We start from the raw sequence: 25,371 nt of genomic DNA on the forward strand, positions 1-25,371 counted from the left end.
TTGACATGTAATGTTACAGGAAGTTATTCTGTAGGCATAACAAAGTTTTTGTATGTTGATTACCGAAGCATATGCCTGTAAAAGTTACAGATCAAAGATCTGTAATGTTACAGGAAATTATCGTGTAAGTATAACATGTTTTTCATATGTGATTTACCAATGTAAACATCTGTAAAGATTACAGGAAATAATAGTGTAAGTAGATCGTAATTTTTGAATGTGAATTACTAAAGGGAATATTTGTAGATTTCTAGTGTTCTGCTTGTAAGGTTATTGTAAGTGATTATGTAAGAACATGTATTTTCATGTGAAATTTTAAAGGATATATATGTAAAAGTTGCAGATAATTTACTTAAAAGTTCTTCCAAATAATTATGCATATAGAACATATTTGTCTTATACAAAAATGATGTATTCTCAAATATTAAATATTTTGATTGTAATATTACTATAAATAATTGCACATGTAGAACATATGTTTTATGTGAAATGTCTACAGCTACTGCTTGTAACAAAATATGCTGCATTTATTTATTTGTGGGGAAAGGGAAGTTATGTAACTTTAAATATTAAGTTTTTTTTAAGGAAAAATACCTTAGATTTTCTAAAAGATATACAACATTTTCTTTCAAAATATTCCCAATGTTAAAAAGAAGCTCAAATTTTATGTTTTCTTACATCTGCATTACTTTCCTTTATTGAATTTTAAGACATCTCAAAGTTACATATGCATCACGAAATAGCTGGAAAAAAAAACTTGTGTATTAGACTTAATGGTTTTTTGGCAATAAATTAGTAATGTTCTAGAATTCCCCCGCTGAACACTGGTAGTTCGGTCCGAGATTCAAATCCCGCGAATGGGCTGGTTGTATGGGTATTTTCATGGTTTTCTCCATGTGTACCATGTATATAAGTCAGTTTCCCTTCGAAAGTCCTTCACAAAGGCATTTCTCCACAGAGGCAGATAGTCCTAGTGTGCTTTGCCATACTTAAGTAAACTAAACCAAATCATTCTCCTTATACCCAACAGTGTAATCTAAAGAGACTGCAATTGGATATGATTACAATAAAAAAATATTTTAATGAAATTGTTTCAATAAACAATTCTAAATATTTTTTCAAATTCTAAAAAAAATTACTTATGTAACTCAACAATGAACTTAAATTCAGTTATCACAAGCTATCCAAAATTATTTTCATGCTTAATTGCATTATTCATTTTAATTACAACATATAATTCTTTTAGGCATAAATGCTTTTTAATCTCTTCTGCTACTGACCATTAATTGAAATAATAGATTAATTAATCAGACAGTTGTACAGGTATTTTCCCAGATTTAAAACTTTATTAATAAATTACATTCTTCTCATTGAATACAAAAAAGAATTAGTTAGTCCTAAATTTAATTTTTCAAGTATTCCTTCTACTAAAACATTTATTGCCTACAGGCAGCCAGACAGTAAGCTGAACACTAGCATTTAGCTCTAGATTTAAATCCTAGAGAATGGGCTGCCTGTGTAAATGTTTGTGTAACATGAAGTTTTCCTTAAAATATTCCTTTCCTTGGACAGATGGCCCTCTCTTGCTTTGTCATATTTCAAATAATCAATTCAAGCATTTAATGTAGGTATGACTTCACAACTTCGTCCCAAATTCTAGCTGAAAAATTGAATAGAATGCCCTGATACTGTGTCTATAATACATGATGAATATAGAATGATCTTAAAAATTTAAGGAAGAAAATATAATGTATTTGAAAATGCCTTGATCCTATAATTATATTTTTCTCTGCTATGCCTAGAAAATTAAGAAAAGAATGTAAAAACTGAAGATAAAGAATTCAGCATTAATAATTGATATAATAGTAGTAATAAACTAAAAATTTTTTAATGAAAAATTGATAATGCATAATGGATTCCTTAAAATTTTAATTTTCTATCCTACTATTAATGGAACTAATTTATCACTATAATCAAAATGACTCAGATTTTCTTTCTTTAACTGATGTCAAAAATACGATGATTATTTCAAAATTCCTGTGAATGATTTAATTGTTCTCAAAATTTTCTATTCATTTATTAAATGGTTCAGATTAATGGTTTTGTTATCATTATTTCAAACGACTTTTTAAATCTTTGGGAAAAATGTTTAAATCTTCATTCAACAAAATTATATTTTTATGGAATAAAAAATTCTGTAAGATAATATTCATTCACACAAGATATTAACTTAGTATTTGCTCATTACTTTACAAGTATTCGATGAAGCCTTTTAGTGTAACATACAGGTTACATAAGGAACCATTTCATTTTAACGTAATATTCCATAATCATATATTTTATTTCAAAAATATCATATTTTGAAAATATTGGATATTGCAATGCATTTCACTCCTAACATACGAGGGCTATCCAGAAAGTAGATTACGTTTTGGAATAAAAAAATAAACAAAGTATAGGAAACAAATTTTATTATATACAGATGAAAGCCACACTCAAATACTACTTTTCTACATAGTCACCATACAAATTAAGGCATTTATCGTAGCGATGTACGAGCTTGGAAATTCCTTCGTCGAAAAATTCGGCCGCCTGCGCCTTCAACCACTTCGTTACCTCTTCTTGCAGCTGTGCGTCGTCATCAAAACGCATTGATTGCAATTTCGTTTCACAGTTCACATGTTTCACCCATGTTTCGTCACCAGTAACGATGCGATCGAGTAAAGAGTCACCATCCTTATGGTAAGCGTCCAAAAAGTTCAACGCTGCAGCCATTCGCTGATTTTTGTGGTCCTCTGTCAAGATTTTTGGAATCCATCTTGCACAAAACTTGTGGTAACCAAGCTTTTCGCTGATGATTTCGTGCAACAAACTTCGCGAAATTTGTGGAAAACTCAAAGAAAGTTCCGTTATTGTGAAATTTCGATTTTCACGGACTTTAGCATCGACTTTTTCGAGAAGTTCGGCGGTCACTATGCTGGGTCTCCCACTTCGATCTTCGTCGTGAACATTGGTTCGGCCATTTTGAAATCTTATGACCCACTGACGCACTCCACCTTCAGTGATAATGTTGTCCCCATACACTTCACGAAGCTGCCGATAGATTTCTATCGGTTTACAGTTTTTTGCAGTCAGAAACCTTATTACTGAGCGCACCTCGCAGCTCGCGGGATTTTCAATTAACGCAGACATTTCAAACCGTCACAGTATCTGAACGGAGCACAGCACGAACCTCTCACTAGCACGGCTAGATGCAGACTGAGCTGCGCAACGCTCTGACCCCAAGATGGCCGCGCTAGCCCCGCCCCTAGCGGACACAGACGGAAACGTAATCTACTTCCTGGATGGCCCTCGTATACAGCTAGCGTGAAGATCTATAATTAACAGTCAATATAATTCATAATAATGAATTTCGTTATGCATAACTACTTGCAAGATTAGATTTAGTTGACAAAACTATTAAAGATAATATAAAAGATCTATTTGGTTAAAGCAATTTAATGCAGAAATGAAAATACTTTTAATACCATATATTAGTGGTTCTCAACCATTTTACCTTTGCTAGATCACGCCTCTCCTCCTTACCCAACTTGAAAAATAGATATACACTTATTTTGATTTTATTATATTTTAACGTTTTTATAAATTAAATAAGAAAAAGGTATGGAAAATGTTGATATATACAAAAACAGATCTTATATTTAAAATACACAGAAAGAAAAAAAATGACTTATCCAAATGCTACAATGAATCTTCTATTGTAGATCTTGAAAATTGTACATACTGTGAAAAATGAATGTGACAAACAAAAATTGATTTAATTTTGCACACAATTCTTTTACATGCATATCAGTGAACACTGGGGGGGGGAAACTCTTTATTCCAATACACAGAATATAGAAACAAAAATAGGTTTATTTTTATTTGAAAACTATCCAAAAGGAAAATAAAATAAAAAAATAGGTAAAATCTATATTATTGTTATTTTTAATTATTCATAGTTGTGAAGGTGCAGTCCTCTTCTTATTAGGATTCAAAGCATGACTCCTAAATAAAGAAAAAATCACATTCGTTAGAAGTACATAACATATTCTAAATTTGTTATGTGACATTTTAATTTAGAATCTCTTCATAATAATTGCATGCACTTGCACATATTCCAAATGATTTAAATCTTTTTTTAAATTAAATAATTAAATTGCAAACAAGATTCCTTTTGGTCCTTTCATGAAATCATAAATTGCATGTATCATCCATTTTTGAAGCAAAAACAGTACAAATTTAAATAATTCATTTTGCAGAAAATAATTTGAAGTTTATTAGATATTTACTATATTTATTTGTAATATAAAATAAATCTGTAAAGTAGTTTTAATAATGATCAGATTTTTTTTTAAGATTAATTTCTCTAGAAATTGAAATGTATTAAGGTAGCACTTCTCAATCTGTGGATCATACAGCTTGCCCTCATGGTCCTCCGAAGTTTCCAAAGGAGACAAAAAAATTTAGTTGAAAAATCTCAGAGTTTAAAAAGTTACATATGACAATCATCTATCACCTTTTCTCGTAAGATAGACATTTTATGAAATTTATTATTGGTTACCCTACTTACAGACTTCCCACTCAGTCTTAGCAGTAAAAGATGGGTTTAAAGCACTATAACTGTGGTACTTACCACCATATATCCAAATATACTATCATATATCCACTAAGACTGTGGTGTTACCATCATATATCCAAATATAGAAGAGCCATGCAAGAATTACAAATCATCCTTCTCATTAATAATCTTGAAATATTAGAAATATAACTTTTCTTCAATGGACTTAATTATGAAATATAACGGATTTTAATTATATATTAAAAATATAAGTGTACTAGTAGTAATATATGCTAAAAAAATTGCTTTCGGAGGGAACAGCAGCAAGGTGATTCACAAATTATGATAATTCACATAATCTCTATTCGAAAAAAGTTTGAGAAACGCTGAAACAGGAGAATAATTAAATTATGGTTAATACTGGTAATTTCAGCCGTATGCTTTAAGCTTGATGATCAACATTAAAAAAAAGCTATTTAATGCTTGAAATATTTATGATTAGATAATATCTTTTACATCATCAATATCTAACAGTGATATGATATACTTTAAGTATACAGTAAAACCACTCTATAACCTTCCATAATTTTGTACAATTTTGATATTTAATGGAGGTGGTTACTTCACAAAGCATGATTCTCAGTGATAATTAATATCAATGTTTGTATCACCAGAATACTTGACATAGTCACTTAAAGAGGTATAGTTGCTAAGGAAGGTTTTTCTATACTTCAAACAATGGTTTACATATTTTAAAAAGTATATTTTTCTGACACTGTTATTTAAAAAGTGTATAACTCCTTCTACTCTTTAAGAGTCATTTATTTAGTTGTAACTTACAGGAAGATATCTTAAATGCCTAAAATGTTTTAATTTATGAAAAACAGCAGTTAGAGTATATTGAAGGGTGCTCCCTGTATTATCAAGGGAGCGCAAGTTTGTGCAATTCTCTGATGTTTTCTTAAGTAAAAATAGGTCGATGTGTACATGGATAAAGTCAAGGGAGTGCGCGATGCCAAGTTTGTACAATTCACAGATTTTTTTTAAGTGAAAATAGGTCGATGTGTACATGGATACCGAGTATCTGCAATCTCTTGTCTTCGTGTAGCGGCGGTTTTTGGCACACAAATCGTCGCTACACAAGCCAAAATAACATGGTCAAAGAATTGCACAAACTCGGTATCCATGTACTGCCAAAAATCGCCAAATTTTGCCAAGGGGCACCCATAAATATGCTTTTACCAAAACAAGCTTTAAGGCATACTGTCAATTACATTTTAAATTCCAGTGATTTTTCAACACTAGTTCAAATACTCTAAGCATATGTTTGCATAAGTTACATAACTTTTGCATCAGCAAAATTTATAACTTAGCAAATATGAACTATGAAAAAAAATATTTGAGCTTACCTTGACCCTTGGATTTACTAAATCTATGACACTTTTAACGCCAAAGAAATTCGATGACCGAAAATACGCGATGATTTATTTAATCTGGTTTTAAAATGGGTCATTTTAAGTTTGGCTATATCAACAACATATTACTCAGTATTGTTGGATAGTGAATTTGTAATTCTTTTTCATTCTTGAAATATATACACATGACAGAATTGGAATAAAAATTGTAGGTTTTTCTAGATTGAACTAATTTGTTGAATTTTATCAAGTAGTTCTTAAAAATACAACCAACGATTAATTAAAACCAACTGCAATTCAAATGGATACTCTTTGTCAAAAAGGAGCAGTAGAACTTATTTTAAACATTCAGCAATAAATAGTTTTCTGAATATATTTTTTAGCGTAACGGCAGTTTCAAACATAATAAAGAGAACAACATTCATTCTAATGAGGATAATTTTGAAAATAATTCACATTAAAATATATCTCAAAGAGATTTTTAAATGAAAAGATGACACAAAAGAATTATTCTCAAAAAAATACATGTTATCTCAGATATAGAAGAAATTTGGCATTGAGCTGAGTATTGAAATTAATATATGCAACTGACGTATCATTACTAATATTTCCATGATTTGATATTGAATGCTATAACTATTAAATATTAGCAAATGCATTTTATAATGAACTTTGCACCAAAATTTATAGTAAATTTATATGTAAATTTACATTGTAAGTACTAGAATGAATGTTGTACCATTTTATTAATATTTTACTTTTCAACAAGCATAAAGGAAAAAATAGAATTTTTTTTCTTTATGTTCCTAGTATGTTACATCATAGTTAAAAATATGCCAAAGTCACGGCATTTCGATTGCCTTTTGTAAATGTTGGTTATAATGTAACTTAATAGATGCTTTATAAGTTGGTAAAGACTGTCCTGGATTAAAACTATCTTTAACACAAAAAATAATATACATTGATTACTTTTACAAATATGTAATTGCTATACGACTATATAATCTTTTAAGGCGAACTTATCGCATGTATTAATGAAATGATATTCCATTTTTAATGTATGTTAAGTTATTTTGTCGAATTTTTTAAATATATTATATTTATTTTTTCTTTTTTGTTGAGATTAATAATAACATACATAGTGTAATAATGTTCTGAAAAATATTCTAAAGCAGTTCACGCTGGGATTAATGATAACATGTATGGAATAATAATGTTACATCTGTCAACAAAATGAAAAATATGAATATTCTAACGCGATATGTTTTAAAAGATACATAAATATTTAACATGAGAAATTATTAGACTATAGATAGAACATTAATATTAAGCTTATTTGTTTTTAAACTAGCATATTAACAAATTTGTTCCTGTTTATAAATATGAGCAGTTTAACTGCAGACACCTGCAGATGTAACGAATAAAAGTTGTTATTTTACTAAATGGAACACAAGCTCTGTGATTTGAACTCTAACAATAATTCAACACAGGTTTATTTAGGAGCATTAGAATTATAAGCTAAACATTAAAAGAATTTAATTATAGATAGTGTAAAGAACATAACAAATACATTACATAAAATTAGTAAAATACACGTCAAACACTATTTCGAACTTACCTCGACCATAGCAAAAATAATGGCTAACATGGCGACTATCGTTGAACTCTCCCGCTAAGACGCTGTTTTTCCACCTTCTTCCTGATTGGTTCTTCTCTCTCAGCCGTTTTAAGCCACGTGATCACACGCTACGGACAAAATCCAAGCAAAACTTCTTGAAAAATTCCTGTAGAGTTTACAGTTTCGTTTGGTTCTGTGTTCGTTACAGGTATTTCCTTCGTAATTGTTCGCATTTCTGTAACTATACAAGACTTTTGTCTGTAAACTTCGAGGTTTTTTTTTACAGTGTTGTCGTACCTGTAAGGTTTAGCTTTACAAGGTTCTGTAGATTTTAATTCAGTAGAATGAGTTACTATCTGTGTGTTTCCAGGCTTATCAGAAAATAATGAAGAAAATTTACTTACAATTTCTTACAGCTTGGCTCTTTCATCTTGCTTTAAATGCCTGGAGGTCGATTTCTGAAATTTTTTCAGCAGCTTCCACCACCCTTAGCTCCATATCCAACGTAATTGAATTAGTTGAAAAATCAATTCTTGCATTTGCGGCCCTAGAGAATTGAGTTCCCAGAATGACTTTGTTCTGCAAGTATTTCACTACGTAAAATAGGATTTTAAGGTTTTCGTCCTTAAGTTACACATTAAGCGAAAGTTTCCCGATACATTCGCACACTTTTCCTTGAGCGGCTAGTATTTCCGTCATGTTATTTTTAAATAATTTTACTTTTCTAAAATATTTATAATAAAAATTTTGATTTAAGAAGTTCCCCTCTGCACCGGTATTCACGAGTGCTTCCACGGGAATATTATTTAAAAGGACCTGTATTACATGTAATTGAGAATTTTTCACGACCACAGTATTTAAATACATTTTAGAGGGATTTTTCGATGCCCAAGGAGTCTGAACCCTCAAATTATCAGCCCCCCCTATTCGTTTAAAGGTGTTTTTACTCATGATGTATTCTGGGTACGCTGGTGAGTTTTGGCTTCATCCATATCTTTTTTGCTCGATGGCGGCTTAGCTGAAAACTGTTTTCCTCTGTACTTAATTCTTTCCGCGGCTGGCTGTCTGGTAAACTGCTGATTAAATCTCTGGGTTGGAAATCTTGATTCTTCTGCTATCCGCCGATTCTGAAACTTTCCGGCTAACTCGAATAATTCTTGCAGCGTTTGAGGATTTCGGAGTTCCACGAGGTCCTGTACGGAGGATAATAATCTTGGCAGTATGATTTCGATGATTTCACTGTCGTGTTTTCTACCGTATAGCATATTCACTAGCTTGACTTTTCGTAGAATAAATTCGGTTAGTTCTTCAATCCTCCGATGGTAGAAGCTATATAATTTGGCTTGAAGCTTGGCACGATCTTCAACTATCGGGAACGCTTTTAGGAGTGCCCCTTTAAAATTGTCGAAGATATAGGTGAGTGATACAACTTCGCCAAGTAGGAATTTCCCAATTCATTTCCACCAAGCTTCCGCCTGTCCTCGGAGGGCACTCGAAGCAATAACTACTTTCTGCCTTTCCGGTACCGGATACAATTGGAAGTGCATCTCGAGGGCTTCCAAAAAGGAGGTTAGGGAGTTCTTGCCATCTGCTGGTTTAATTGCCGCCCTCATCGTCTGTATTAGGAAGCCAAATCCATCTAACGGGGAGTGCATCATCGGACTGCCACTTCTGAGCCTTGTGGAGATACTTCTTCGTTGGCCATTTTCTTTTGGGTTCTTATTAATTCGGGTGCCAATGTAGAGTACAGGTGAGTTAACTTCTATCTGGATACAGGGGTAGCAGGAAACTACACAGAAGAAGGGTTCAAACCCTTTATTAACTCTTTAAAATTTACAATGCGTCAACTCGACGCTAACAAACTTCGCCTCTACTTGGGTGGTAGCTGAAAGTCAGATAATTGAAAATTAAAAGTTGAAATGTTTAACAAGTGCTAAACTAACCTACAGGGCTCAGCGAGATCGCGAACTTCAACCCCCTTCTAAGCTAGTGGCAGCAAAGCAGTGCAAATTAAGCCCCTTGAACCAGCAATGAGCAGACGTACCTACGGCAGAGACCGCAGCTAGAGTCTAACTCTCTCTTTCCCCTACCGAAACTCGGCTTTTAACTACTTCCTTCGACATAGAAAATTTCCATTTACGCGCACTACAACATTTAACTATTCTGGCACTGGCATTAGGGGATTGAAGGCTTATAGGAAAGTTTCAAATAAAACTTTAAATTATTAGTTAAAATAAATATAAATCTCTACAACTTAATACTTGAATTTCCAGCCATTTGGTATTAAAATTTTGAAGATAGTCGCGCTGACTGTGTGTACAAAACTGTGTGACTGTGTGTTTTTATGCATTGATAATTAATGTTTTTATTTTAGTCAGTAATATGTGTGCTTCTTTTGGCTACTTTATTTTGGGGGGAGAGGGACTGAGTTTACAAAACATTCCCTTTTTATACATTAACATTTTATTCTAGTCGGTAATCAGCATGTTCATTTTAGTTAACATGTGTAAACATGTTCAGTATTTAATCATTCTTGAATAAATAAAAAGTATTGATTTATATTTGATGAATACTTAGAAATATGTAAAAGTTTTATATAAATAATTTTATGTTTTTATACATAATTACGTAGAATTATTTCATGTACTTTTATTTAAACATGGTTAAAATATTGTGTATTAGAGTATGCAGCAATAAAATTTTTTCAGTGATTTTAAGTAATGTGGTTAATCTTTGATCATCTTTTTATGTATAACATATACATCCTATCTGTAAAATAATTTCCACTAATATTTTTTTTTAATTTTGGTGTTGTCTTAACCTATGTATTTTTAAGGTTTATAATTAAAATTATTTTATATTTTTAAATATTAAAATTTTTGTATTGGAAAAGAGATAATGTTAATATTTTCTCAAACTTCATTTCAAACATATTTCTTTTTGTTTTATGCGATGCATTTTTGTTAACCTCAACATTGGAAAGGCGAGTTATGATCACTTTACACGTGCAGCAGAATCTGCCACTGATTTTTAAATCTTTTGATACTTTGTATTTATTATTAGGGCCGATGCTAGACCTTTGCCGCCTAGTATAATTCATAAAATCTAAAAATTTTGACCCCCCCCCGAAAAAAAAAACTTTTATGTTCGAACAGTAAAACAGCATTGGTGCTAGGATTCCTATAATGCATGAAAATGTTAGAAACGATTACAGAAAATGCATAATTTCTGGAAAAGGAGACATCTTACATGTTTATTAAAATTGTTTCTAGACAACAGAAGTTATATAACAGATTAATAGTCTTTTATGTATGTTGCTGTTTTGGATAACTTGACATAACATTAAACTGATTTTGTTTACTCCCAAACTAATGAATATATGTTGTTTACTTGCTATTTCTTAAATACCATGTGTTCTCGCTTTATATTTCATTCAGTTTCGATTACGTGAAAATACTTCAGCTTTAATGAAGCAGTTGCATCGGCTCTGGCGCCGGCCCTACATAATATTGAGAATTTAATACTTTTCAATTAAATTATTAATTTGAAAAAAGAACTTAATGTGCTTAAAAATCATTTTATTTTTTGTTTTGTTTTTAATTGATTGTTACATTTAATTCAATTTGAGATTCATTTTTAAAAATAATTAACTTTTTTTTCTTTTAATAAATACAAAATATGTTATATTTCAGTATATTTCAATAGTTTTTGCCTTTTAATAATCTTTAGTTTGTTTTCAAAGAATTTCTTTAGAGACCCGTGGAATACTTTTGACTTCATCACTGTTGTCGGAAGCGTAATTGATGTCCTGGTTGTGGAACTAGGGGTAAGAAAATTTTCGAATTCCATTATTAATGGACTAATTTAAAATTTAATATTTTTTAAAGTGTCCAGAGGAAATCAAAACAAAACAGCTTTTCATTATAATGAAAACACTAAAAACTGAGTTACTTGTTTAAAATTTATATACAATATATATATATGTGTTACTACTGGAGAGAGAAGGTGAATTAAAAAAAATTTCATTAAAGGCATGCTGGTAGCTTCTGCAATGAATGTAAATCAGGTAACATTTCTCTGAAATAAGAAGAACGAATCTTGTAAATTAATGCTTTCTCCTTTTGGAGAGTAAATAAAAGAAAAAAAATTTCTTCAGTTGACATATAAAGAAAAGAAAAAAAATTTTTTTGCAAAGAATAACTTAATTGATCCTTCATAGTGAAAAACTTAAAAGATGAAAAATTGTAAAATAGGAAACTAAATGTCTTTGCAAAATGAATACCTAAGATGGAAACTAATTTTTGTTGGCTAGCGTCTTCATAGAGCAATAACGAAAGCTAATCAAATTAACCGGTCATATTTCTGATCTCAGTATTAGCTAATATATAAATAAACTTATATTAAAATAACTGTTTCCTTTAGATAATAATAATAAATAGTAACAAGAGCTATCAAAGGTGCGGCTGCCCCGATGCCATGCAAAAACATGTCAAATAGCAAAAAGCAATAAAAATTACACAAATCTGTATAAATTAAATAAAATCTTAATTTTGGTTAAAATTTTTAACCATAAAAGGCTGTGAAAAGTTCAAAGCCTTCGAAAAAGAACAAGAATACATGAATTACTATTAACAGGAATACAGTCTTAGGTTTCTTCATTCTTCATTAATTAAGGATCAATTAAGATATTTTTTATGAAGCGTTTTTCCCTTTGTAGGTGAAGGAAAGGCATTTTTCTTTTCTTTTCTTCGCATGTTCGCCGTGAGAAAGAGATATTAATTTAGTTTTGTTATTTCTATTTTTAAAAAATGAAATATATATATACATGTGAGTGAAATATGTATGACAAAAATTTTAGTCTGAGGAGAAATAGTCATCGTTAGTCAGAACATTAATTTATTTTTGGCTTAGTATTATTGAAGCAAATATGCGTACCTAAATAACTGCAAAAGTACCACCTAGTTTTCAATAACTGTAATGTCTTTCACACTTTCATAGCATTAGAGTTTGCAGTAAATAAAGGAGAAATAGCAAATTACGTCTTCGTTTGATTTAGTGGTTTAGGTATAAAGGTAGGTTTGAGAACAAGATTATGTGAGTGATGTTAGAATAAGAATAGTGAAGCAAATTTAATTCTTACTAAAGGTAATTCACAATAATAGTGTCGTCTTATTACTAATTATCGTTCACGTCTTATTGTTTAATGAAGTTTGGATTTTATGGTTATTATATGAAAGATTTCATTTTTCATTTTTGCTGTTATGTAAGCATATGTATCATCCTACTGCATGTGACAAGAACCATGTGACAAGAATTAATTTTGGAAGGATGCACTTCAGGAAGATTTATTACATAAGCCTTTTATTATGATAGAAATAAGAAAGAGAAATAAGCAAACTCAAACAGAAACTTACGGGGCTGTTATAAATTACAGTTTTGTCATAAATTACAGTTTTGTCTTGAACATTATAAAGCTAAGATAGAAAAGATTGAGATTGTAAAGGCAAATATTTGAAAGGATAAAAAATACTGTCAACTATCAGCAGCGTATAATCCATCTCTGAATAAATGAAATCTTGATGGCTTGGACATACGAAGAAAACGAGTATTATCAGAGATTTTTAATACGCGATCATAAAGGTGGGATTACTTAGCACAGAAGCCGCTGGAGAATTTGTCGAGAAGTTTATATATACATCCAGTTTAGAACTTATTTTCAACTGACGATCATATTCATTTATTCATTACAATACAATAGTAGGGAAACAAACCCTGATTTACTTATAGTTTCTACTGACATGATGGACTCATCGGAAAGAAAAGTGATTGATGACTTGGATATTGACCAACGTGCAGTTTTAATTGTAGTTGAAAATCTAATAGAATTTTCTTTTCAGAACGATAGAATTTCATGGAGTTTTCAAAGAGCATACTGGTCATCCTTCCGGGATAAATAAAAAAAGTCTGGATCTCTCTGGCTTTAATATTAGTGAAATCTCTGACAGACATGTCTGTTAATGCAACAATATTTTATTGCAAGCAGCGAAACGATTTATTCCACGTGGTAAATTGAGGCAATACAAATGTTTCTGAAGTCCTAAATTAGAAGTACCAAAGAGAGAGCGAAATAGATTCCGAAATAAAGGATAAGAGATCCTAAAACTGCTATGGGAAAGAGACATTGCGCATCAGTTTTAAAGAAGGAGATTTTAATTGCCAAACAAGCCCCTTTTATTGATTTTATTTCCAAGATTTATTTTAGGAAAAAATAATAGAAAGACTTATTACTTCATTAAGAAACTGCTCTATCGTGATGTGACACTCTGGAGGAAACTTACATATTTAAAAAAATTCTTTCCTGAATTTTGATGAGAATGTTGTTGAGGTGTTCACTTCGTTTTATTCACCAGATTGTGACAAATGACAAAATATGTAAAGAAGAACATATAGAGAACTAAAGCAAATTGCAGGATATATGGATGGCAATCCAGTATGTACTTTTTAATTTTCTTTTTTAAACTGATTTCTAATATTAACTATTAGAAAAAGTTTAATGCGAGTGATGGCATTTTTGCTAAATTTATTTCTCAGTCCTGGCATAGTTGCAAGATAAACATTCGTACAAATATGCAAAAAAAAAAAATTTAAGTTGTACTACTCCTAGTGTCTGGAAAAGTGTTACAGCGTACTGCGTAGAAATATTATCATTGTTATATAACATAATTTTTTAAATTAAATTTAAGGTGGATAATTTTTAAAAATCCGTTTATATATGCGCGACTTTAATTTTTACCAATTACTTATCATTTAAATTGTTTATTGCATAATCATCGACATAGTAAACAACATCAGAGTTGCATCAAAAAGGAAAGCATTGCTTATGATGAGAATGCTCATTAAATTTGTATACTATTATTTTATGTTATTAATGAAATACTTTTTTAATTGCAAATGCATTAGAAACTATATTTTTATTGTAAATCCTACACACTATTTCAAATTTATGAATTTATTATTATGCATGATGTAAAACATTTGTATATACATACATTAATATACATCTTATTCCAGGGGTAGTCAACCTTTTTATACCTACCACTCACTTTGTAGTTAGTAAAATTTCCTTACCGGCCATCGGTTTCGCAGCAATTTAATTTAGCTTAGAGTAATTTTTTTAGGCTTAGTAAAAATACTTATAGTTAAATTTATCCATTTATTTATATTTTCCTTATATTTATAAGAAACAGAATATTTTTCTTCCGGTTAGGTAGCCGGGACATCAGTTCCAGCAGAATTTGGCTGTTACTGATGTAATCGATTGCTGTAACCAGAGTTTTTATCTGTTAAACGGACGTTATTCTGTTCTTAAAGTAAATAATGCATAAATTAGTATGGAACCCTGATACTAAAGAGCTACAGTATTAAATATAATCACATAATTCTCTTTTAATTCTCATTTACGTAATAGGTACGTGATTCATGAACAACTTTAATGACTATCACTAATCTCTCTGTATGATTTATTCAAGAGCCCTCAGAGAACAGGCAGATAGCCGTGGAGGTCTATGCCATAATTAAATAAATAAATAAACCTCTTTGGACTTTCTTCTGTTTAGTTTTCAGAATCGCCCGTATCGATATTAAAGTGAAAAACTTAATTACACCACCTTTCTATTATCTTCCATAACAACGAACAAGTTTAAAATGTTAAAAAGAGCGAGTAAAAGAGTAAAGCGAACGGTACAACACGGAATTTAAAACCAAGCGTCTCTTACGACAATCTGAGCGATAACTGATTCCTGTTTGGCGTTCATGTCTGTTTACTGAGTGAAGATAACAACCTAGCTACATAGGTTTTGTGGAAATGGTGGTTCTGAGAAATGTTTCTTTCGACGCGCGGCTACACTGGTTTTAAGGTGTCTAAAGATCTTAATCCGACCATTATGATTAGGATGTAAATGTATTCATATTTGCTGATGATTTAGAGATATGTCCTCCACCACAAAAAGTGGTGTTCAGATGAAATTATGAGACACCCTAACATGAGGACAGGAAGACGCTGAGTACTTAGTACCGTTCAATAACATGAAAGAGAATGTTTGAAAGATCGCTTCCATGATTTTCTCATTGTGTGTCGCATCCTCTCGATCTTCAGGTTTTATACAATAATACTTCTGTACCTCAATGCAAAACTTATATTAAATATTTGAGAGCCGTCTTAGACAGAAAGTTGCCATGGAATTCCCAGATGGAACAACTGAAACTAAGAGTAAGTTATCATTTAAATGTAATTGAATAAGTAGCAGGAGTCCGTTGGGGGATATGTACCACTTTTGCCGTACTTATAACTTACAAAATGCTTATAAACGGGTTACAAAGTATTACTGCGTTCCATTAATAATTGTCTCTATATGAATCAGAAGAACAAGCTGGTACGTCAACAAAATCAGACCTTTCGCCTTGTCACTGACGTTGTACCAATAAATGTTCTACTACATTATATTTGGCACTTGTGTGTAACTCACAGCATCCAAATTTTAAAAGCTTTTTGATAAAAACCCTGAAGCTTTTTGATAAAATTCTCTGAATTCCTCAAATGCTAAGAGCAAGTTTATATACGGTACAAGATTTAACATGACTTGACTCCTAATTTGCTCAAAAGCAACCATACTTCCTTTGCGGCTTCTTTCTTGTACTTTTGTAAGTGTTTGTCAGTAAGTGACGTCAGCGTTGGGAAAGGCTTGTTTGTCTACTGACCTTCCCGAAGAGCTTTATGATAAATTGCTAATCACGAAAGCTTAAAACTTTGCAGGATTTGTTCTGCTTTGAGGGTTACAGGCAAAAACATCGCAAACAAAAACGTCGCGGAGATAACAACGCAAGACGAAAAGGTCGTCGAGGGTGAAAAGAAAACAAGTAGAAAACATCGTAGTTCTAAAACATCGTAGTACAAAACATCGTCTTCGAAAGTGAAGCGATTCAAACGTTTCGCAGTTTAAAAACACCGTCATCGAAAATATCGTAGTAAAAAAAAAAAAAAAAAAAAAAAAAAAACCTACAAATCATCGCACAACGATAACATCGCAGATGTATTTTTGAATTAAATAATAGATTTTTCCTGAAAAAGTAAAAGGAAAACTTAACATTCAAAAACTGAAAATGAGTCGAAAATTAAACCAACTTATAACAATTAATGGAATTTTAAACTTACGTAGTTAACTGATATGAGTTCTAGGGGATTATTTTAATTTTCTAATAGTTATTTTGACTTTTGAAACCCTTTACATTATATTCTTGTTTATCACCTACAACTCCCTGCCTGAATGAATTTTCAGTGTTTTATCTAAATGAGGTAGAACCAGTATTTAATGGGAATTTCAGTCACAGAAGAAGTAGAAGAGTTCAGAAGTTCTCAGTAGAGTATGTTCTGCCTACTATCGTAGTCTTACGTGCCTGTTCGTATTCGCCGGTGAGGTTTAATTACGGGCCGACTCGGTTAGTTATTTCTGTATAGCTTTGCCCAAGTTTTAGTTAGTTAGAATTTACTTAGTTTCCTATTTTCTATCTTAAGTTAAAGCCCAAGTGAAGGATTTCCTTTAAGCCCGGGAGGGGCCACCTGTATTATTATTCTTTGAGTGGAGTCATTTCGACTGATTGAACATCCAGTTCTAGAACATTGTACCAGAATGTTCTAGAACTGGATGTTTTCTTCTTAATTTCTTTTCTCCCACTATGTTTTGTTCGACTACGTTTTCGCCTTGCGTTGTTTCCTCCGTGACGCTTTCGTCTGCGATGTTTTCGGCGGACACCACTTTGACGGATAAATTGACTTATAAACTAAATTTTGACCCATTTCCTGCCTTCTGAAATCTGAGGTATTGCTTTGCGAGTTAAATTTTTTCAGCCGATTCTGAAATCGAACTGCAGTCAAATTTTATTTTCCTTAGCGATGGAAATATTGAAGAATGTTATCCAAATAATGAATAGCTGCATACTTACACAGATGGCCCTAATCTAGGTAAATAGTTCTCTTACTGATTTTTTAAACCAGAATCTTATCTCAGTCTTGTCTAAAATGTAAATGACTAATATTACAAGTTGTAAAAGGAATTTAATGTTCAATAAACTTAAGTATGTTCAATAAACTTAGGTATGTTCAATAAACTTAGGTATGTTCAATAAACTTAACTATTGTTCAATAAACTTAACTATTGTTCAATAAACTTAACTATATTCAATAAACTTAACTATTGTATTGTTCAATAAACTTAACTATTGTTCAATAAACTTAACTATGTTCAATAAACTTAAGATTTTGCATCGTGTTTCTTACAGTACTTTATTTAATTAATTCTTTAATCAAATAATATGAAATAATGCCTAACATTAGATGTGTTTTAAATTAAAATCAAAAGTATTTCATAAATTTAGTGAATTAACATTCTTCCTAAAAACAATGTTTTAATAATTTTGTGATATAAAAACGTAAGAAATATATTGTAAAGATAATTTCTTTCTGAATTAAATAGATAAAAATATGTTTGGAGTTAATTCAACCAAAAGTTAAAATTTTCTCTATGCAATTACTTTTAATGCATGCTGAAATATTTTTGCTATGCAATGTGAATTCTAATCGTTATTCTTAATTTTTATCAAGTTAACTATATTTGTATTTTATTTTTAATACATTTTTCATTTTTAAATATAAAAATTTCACGCCCTTTTTTTTAACTATCCTGTTTTTTACAAATGCCAAAAATTAATGTAATCTCTGTGAATTACCTTTTTTTTCCCCCATTTTTGAGGGTGGGAAAAGGAATGTGTATAATGTATAGGAAGCAAAACTATAGATACTTCTGGCTTTGGAAATCAAGACATAAAGCTGATATTGTAATATAAGCAGGTACCTATAAAAAATAGTATTTCTCTATTGGTAATTCCAAAATACAACTGCTATAAGTACAATAATAGTTAGTACTATTTCATTTTATTAAAGCTGTAAATGTGTTTTCCCTTTCATCAAACTTAGCTGCAAATGGCAAATGTTAACTTGTCAGTTTAATTTGTAGTAAAATTTTACATACTTCTTTCTTCGAAAGATTTTGTTCATATCTTTAAATTTTAGTGTCTTTAAATATTATAAATTCATCGACATGACAAGACTGTTCTAAGTCATAATCTTATGATTTAAAGTTCAACGTATTCATTACTTGAAAAACATTTAGCACGTTCAGTGGTTTTTTTCCTCCCATTATGTTTGCTTTATAGCTTCATTTGTGTCAAATAGAATTTTGAATTACAGAATTTGCAAACCTGAAGATAGCTGTTAAAACTGCTTTTTATTTTGAAAGTATATCTACTGCACATATATATGAAAACAGAAATCTCTTTTCATCTAGTAACTTTTTTCAGAGTAAAAAGAGTTAAACATGCTTCCATCATCTGTCAGAAGAACATTAGGACAAATATTTCTGTATATTCTTTGTTTAATTAAATTTATGTCTCTAGAGTCGAAAAGTGGTTTCCTATTTCAATTTTAGCAGTTATTTCTGTCAAGTGAAATGTAAAAGTGTAAATTATTTTTTGAAATCTTAAATTTGCAAATATTATTCTTAACTTATAAAGTACATACAATTTTTATACAGACCTTACTTATAGCCATAGATCCATGATCTAAAATAATAATTAAAAAAAATGTTTCTTCATCAAATAAACCGACATGTATGCATAAAAGAGTTAGCGATAAAATTTTCATGCTAATGAACCAGACAACACATGAATTGCTAAACAAATGAACACATGTAATATGCATAAACTTCTGGCGATTATTTGATCATTTGATAATACACTGCTGGCTACCGTAAATGCAACACCCTGAAGGAAGCATGCAAATAACATGAAATTTACACCATGCATTAGCGGCGGTGAGATATGTAAATGGTTAGAATTTCAGTGCAGACGCACATCACGCGCGTCTGTGGCGCCACTTCAGAGCGCTATTTAAGGCAATTTTGTTTTTCTTGTGCTTTTTTCCAAAAAAAAACGATCAATTATGCCTCGTAGTAAACAGCGATTATCGTTTGATCAAGTTTTCGAGTTCGAAAGAGGAAGGATAGTGGCCTGCCGAAAGTGTAGATTATCTTTCAGGGAAATCGGTAGTCGTGTTGGACGAAACCAAAGAACTGTAATGCGGATATGTGACCTTTGAATGCAGGAGGGTACAACGGACCGACGCGTTCGATCGCATCCACCTCAGTGCATCACTTCACGTGATGACAGGGAACATTGTGCGCATGGCAGTGACGGATCGCTCAGTCACATCACGAACCATAGCACAGCACATTCAGTCTGTAACGCATCATCCAGTGTCTGCGCGTACCATTCGACGCCGTTTACAGCAGAATGGTCTGTCCGCAAGACGTCCATTGCTTCGTCTACCCTTGACGGAGAACCACAGACGTCCGATGAAAGAAGGATGTAGACGGCAGAATGGAATGAAATTGTCTTTATGGACGAGTCACGCTTCTGTCTGCAACACCACGATGGTCGGATTCGAGTCTGGAGACACCGTGGAGAGAGGATGTTGAACAGCTACGTTATGCACCGCCATACTGGTCTTGGTATTATGGTCTGGGGCATACGCATTGCCGGTACTTTAAACAACCAGCGCTACATCTCCGAGGTGTTGGAGCTAGTTGTTCTTCCTTAACTTCCGGCCTTGCCCACAGCCATATTTCAACAGGATAATGCTCGACCACACGTGGCACGCATTGTCCAAGGGTTCTTCGTCAATCGCCAGATTGAATTGCTTCTCTGGCCGCCTCGCTCTCCGGATCTTTCGCCGGTAGGAAACATGTGATCCATGGTTGCTGCTGAACGATTGACCCAGATTACATCCGAAGCTGCCACACCAGATCAACTTTGGCAACGTGTGGAAACTGCTTGGTCTGCTCTACCCCAAGAACACATCCAGTCTCTTTGAATGAATGCCGAGGCGTGTGGCAGCGGTGATCTCCAACAATGGGCGGCTACTCTGGCTACTGATTCTGGAAGGAACCACACTTCACAGAAGTCTATAAATGTCATCATTTGATACATGGTCAACATGTTATCTACTAAATAAATTTTGTTGTGATATCTCTTGTCTTACTTGGTGCTGCAATTTGGGTGGCCAGCAGCGTACATGAACCCAATGCTGGCTGTAGGTACCATGTGAGAAGAACCATAATCAGGTTGACATATTTAATTCATTAATGGTTGAGATTGAAGCATAGCTTTTTAATACTATTATTATCACTTATTACCATTAAAGAAATATTCAAAAAGGTTTCCAGATTATAAAAAATATGAATAAGGAAAGTTTTTATATTGCATTCACCCTTAGTCTAGGTTAAAATGCATCTCAGTCGTTATTTCTCGATCACAAAGATATTCAAAATATATAATTATAAAAATATCCTAAAATGAAATTTTTAATTCCAATCAACTTAATTTTTATGATTTAAATTAAATTTATGAAACAGGAATTGTTTAAATGTTAGCATATCTGGGCAGTTTTATTTGCAGTTTTCAATTCAGTAATAAATAAAAATAAAAGTGATGCACTTTAAATACACCCGCCTAATAATTTTTATAAATATATGCAGTATTTTTGTAAATAATGAAGCATATTTTGAGTATGCCTGTATCTGGTTATGCTGCCTTCTCACAGTTTTTATACTTTATTATGATTTGTCATACTTCTTGTGAATTTTCATGATTTCAAACTTTCTATAACAGCAAAATCATCAAAAATTCCTTTATTAAATTTATGGCTATTTTATTACATTTTTATTCACTCTGCACAAATATGTTAGACTTTAATTTAATCTCTAAAATTTTGCTTGCACAAATATTTTTGCAAAGGGCTTATCCGATTGTGTCATGCACATAAAGCATCTTGATTAAAAACAGAAAACAAAGAAAGCAGTAGAAATGAAACATGAGCACGTTGTAATGTAATGGAGTAAATTCCTGCTCAAATGTATAAAAATAATATTTATTTTTATCTATTTTTCAATTTATGTTATATTTAAAAAATGGAGTTTCTATTTTTTTTTTTTTTTTTTTTCACTTTAGTACACGAAGAGCAATTTTTTTAATGAATTATGAAGCTTTAAGATAGTATGCTGAGATTTGTGGAAAATTGTTTAATGTAGATTTAATTTGGTCATCTTAAGTCCATTACTATCTAAACTTTTTTTTTTTTTTTTTTTGTATATTTTGGTATATTGTGGCTTTTCTGTTTTTGGTATCTAAATGCAGCTGTAACTTATTATTTTGCTTTACGCCAATCTCTTATTTCTCTAATTTTTAATGAATTCCTTCACATTATCTAAAATTTGGTTACACGTACAATCAGCCATAAATTTAAATGAGATATTCATCATAATTCTTTAATTTTCTTTTATATACATTTGATTATCATCAATTAAAGAATTAATTTCTGGATGTGGGAATTTCCTTAATGGTAATTCTGAATATGGTCAGGAGGTAATTCTTACATATTAGGCTAAAATAACTGTACATATTTGACAATTAGAAATTAAAAATAATATGTGTAAGAAATTATATATGTTGTGTTTAATTTCTAATAGACAGCTTATCCTGAAATTTTAGTCTAATATGTATTAAAATTTGAGCAATTATTTCATTTATAATATCAAAAATTTCTTTTCTAATTTCAAAAATCGAAAAATATCTTTTTCAATAAATTGTGAAATTTCTGAATTTATTTCCAAAATTTCTTTCAGTTTAAATAAAATGAAAAATCAGTAGAAATTTTCAAATAATGAACTTCAAGTTTTGATTATCTGAGTAATCAAAATGGGGAGGAATGAAATGTTTGTTTCCTCATATTTTACATAAGTGCAGTGTGAAATATTTGATACTAAATTCTAGGATGATCCTGTATTTGTGAAATGTTGCTTAATTGCAAAATGCTCAGTGTGCTTAGACCATGAAAGGGCTTTAATATTTGCTGCTTTAAATGTTATTCTTTAAGAAATGAAACCCAAATCATCTTACTCACCGATTAAGCTAAAGGTAAGAACATGGCAGTTTTTCATGTTGGCAAGTCATCAATTACTACTAGCATTTTGCTTAAATTGCCACTATCTTAGCCTAGTATGCATGACTTGAAAATAGAATGCTGAGCATAATGGCTGCAATAAAAAAAAGTGCAATCTTTATAGAAGTAATTTTAAAAAAAATCATTGAATGCTTTCACTTTTGCTTAAACACTATGCAGTTTTACTGTTTCACTTTCAAAAGAATTTTAATTTCTGTCTGACACATCAGAAATTTGATATAATTTAATTTGTTTTGTATAATTGCATTTGCATCGTGTATTGTAATTTCAATTCTTTTGCATTGATATTTCTAGAAAAATGTGAACTAATTATAATTGTAGTCCATGAATGACATTCCTCTTTAGAAACACGCATAAACAGCAAAATAATTTAGGTAAAGCAATTAATGATTTTAATTTCATAAATCTACTAATAGTATTGAGACAATATTTAATTTATGCCACTTCCTATATTATTTTAAATTCCATTAATCAAATAAATAATTTAAAATACATTATTTTTATGTCATTATTGTAATATCACTTCTCTCTGGTGAATATTTTTATATATAAGGTGCAGCCGACGAAATTATACACTGTGCAGTTTCCCCCCCCCCTATATAACAGCTGTATTTAAAAATGAAAATTTCTCAGGTGGAGAGAACTTACTAATGCAGAGTTCTGGATGATTTCATGTTCAAAGTGCTATTTTTAATTCTGAAACTTAAAGGAATTTATTTAAAAATCAATAAAGATTTTATTTTTCATTAATTTTTTAGAAATCAAGAGTTTATTCCCATCATTGAAGAAAGAAATCAGAAGTCAATTTCAGCCTCAAAAAATCTCACTGAAAAGTGAGAACTGAAAGCTACAGTTATATATAATTCTATAAATGTCTTCTACAAAAATAAAGCACTTTTGTAATGCTTTTCTTTACCTAGGAAACTCCAAATTTTAAAATATTAGGAAATTTCTTTTGTGACAGGTATTTAATGAGAAATTTTAAAGGTTTAAGGGATTTTAAAAAAGAATCTCCTATAACTGTTTCTCTGAGCGAACTCTACCGGGGGTGCATATTTTTTCCTTTGCCTAATGTTGTTATATAATATTCTCAATAGCTATATAATTAGTAATCTGTTAGGAGTCAAGAAATATAAATTTAAAACAATTTTGTTGCATGCAAAAGCAGATGATTTTAAGTCATTTTAAAAATGCATAGTTTTTTTAACAAAGCAAAGTATAAGAACTCTATTTTCAAATGCTGTTCTTATTTTGACACATGTTCAAATATGCTATGTACATGAAAACTGTACCTTGAGATTATCCTTATCAATATTATCCTGCTATATGTAGCTTGTGTATGTTATTCTAGGAGCTAAGGATAGCAAGTTGCAGATAGGAGTTCTGCATTTATTACAACTGATGAAAAGGCTTTTTATTGTTAGACATTGAGATTTCATTTGGATAAATACAACAATATATTACTGAATGTGACATGCATTTTTGTAATTAAAGTGCACAAAGTTTTGCCCCCAGCTTAAATGATCACTTTCTTGTTCATAGAAAAATAATGTAAAACAAAATCAATGTACAATTACTAATTTACTGTGTATAGATATATATCCTTTACACAGTTATCCAGCGCATAAGTTACAAAAATTTTAAAAGGTTAATTTTACAGTTTATCTCTATAGTGATTATTGCACTTGCATTTTATTAATTGACGAGCCCCAGACAAATGGATACTACATTGTGTATCGCAGGTATTATAATGACTGCAGTTCTTAAATACTAGTTGTGCTAATTTTTCTGATATACTGTATAGATCTAACATACACCATGAGTAAAATCTTCACAAAGCTGTAGAAATAGTAACTATACCCGTTTTTAGATGTGGTAAAAATAATTATTGATTCTAATTATTATTATAACCCTCCAAAGTAGTATTCTAAATGTTGCTTACAAGTTTGACTATTGCAAATATGATCAAAATAGACCTAGATTTATTTCTTATTCTTTCAAATTCACTGGTAGTTTAATCCTCGAATGTCTTCTGTTTCCATGTGCAAGAATAATGTATCGTGTTTTTATTATACGGTAGATCATGTTTCTTCATAGATAGTTTATGTTCATCGTAATAAATAGAAAACAGATATGCAATAGGAGTGACATTTGCCACGTCTATTTCACATTTACCAGTTTATTAAAAATTCATCGCTATATGAAGTCATTCATTCTACCTAGTGTTTAGTATTCTCTTGAAAATTGATGGGACTTAAATTTCACATGTTTGATTACTTATATCTTATTCATAGCCCACGTATATGCAGAATTTTTAGTCGAAGAAAAGAAGAAGCAAACATGCCGACAACATTTGATTTTTTATACAATAATAATAATATAAATAAATTCACGGGGATACTTGTTTTCTTTTTTTTAACGAATTATGTTCTTATCTCAGTTAAGCTTAAAAGAAAAATGCAAAATGTATTAATGTACCTCTGTCCCTTTCAAAATTTGAATCTTTTGTGTGATTAAATTAAGCGGTTTTAGAGTATGTTAATTTATTGAAGTTAAATTTTGAAAAAAAATATAAAACAAAAATAGCTAAAATGTGTTCAAAATTAAT

At 30.8% G+C, this 25,371-nt stretch overlaps 1 protein-coding gene across 1 annotated transcript in view; it reads left to right on the forward strand.

The window, feature by feature from the left end:
- The window catches only part of LOC118203144 (voltage-dependent calcium channel type A subunit alpha-1-like), a 381,721-nt gene that overhangs the window by 219,012 nt on the left and 137,338 nt on the right, over positions 1-25,371 (forward strand). Inside the window, exon 30 of the mRNA XM_035375404.2 lies at positions 11,376-11,459. Coding sequence (XP_035231295.1) covers positions 11,376-11,459 — 84 coding nt within the window. The remainder of the gene's footprint in view (positions 1-11,375; positions 11,460-25,371) is intronic.

The sequence above is a fragment of the Stegodyphus dumicola genome, chromosome 12 (genome assembly GCF_044657685.1).
Source record: "Stegodyphus dumicola isolate Sdum_Otavi_A_Nest chromosome 12, ASM4465768v1".
Lineage (NCBI taxonomy): Eukaryota > Metazoa > Arthropoda > Arachnida > Araneae > Eresidae > Stegodyphus > Stegodyphus dumicola.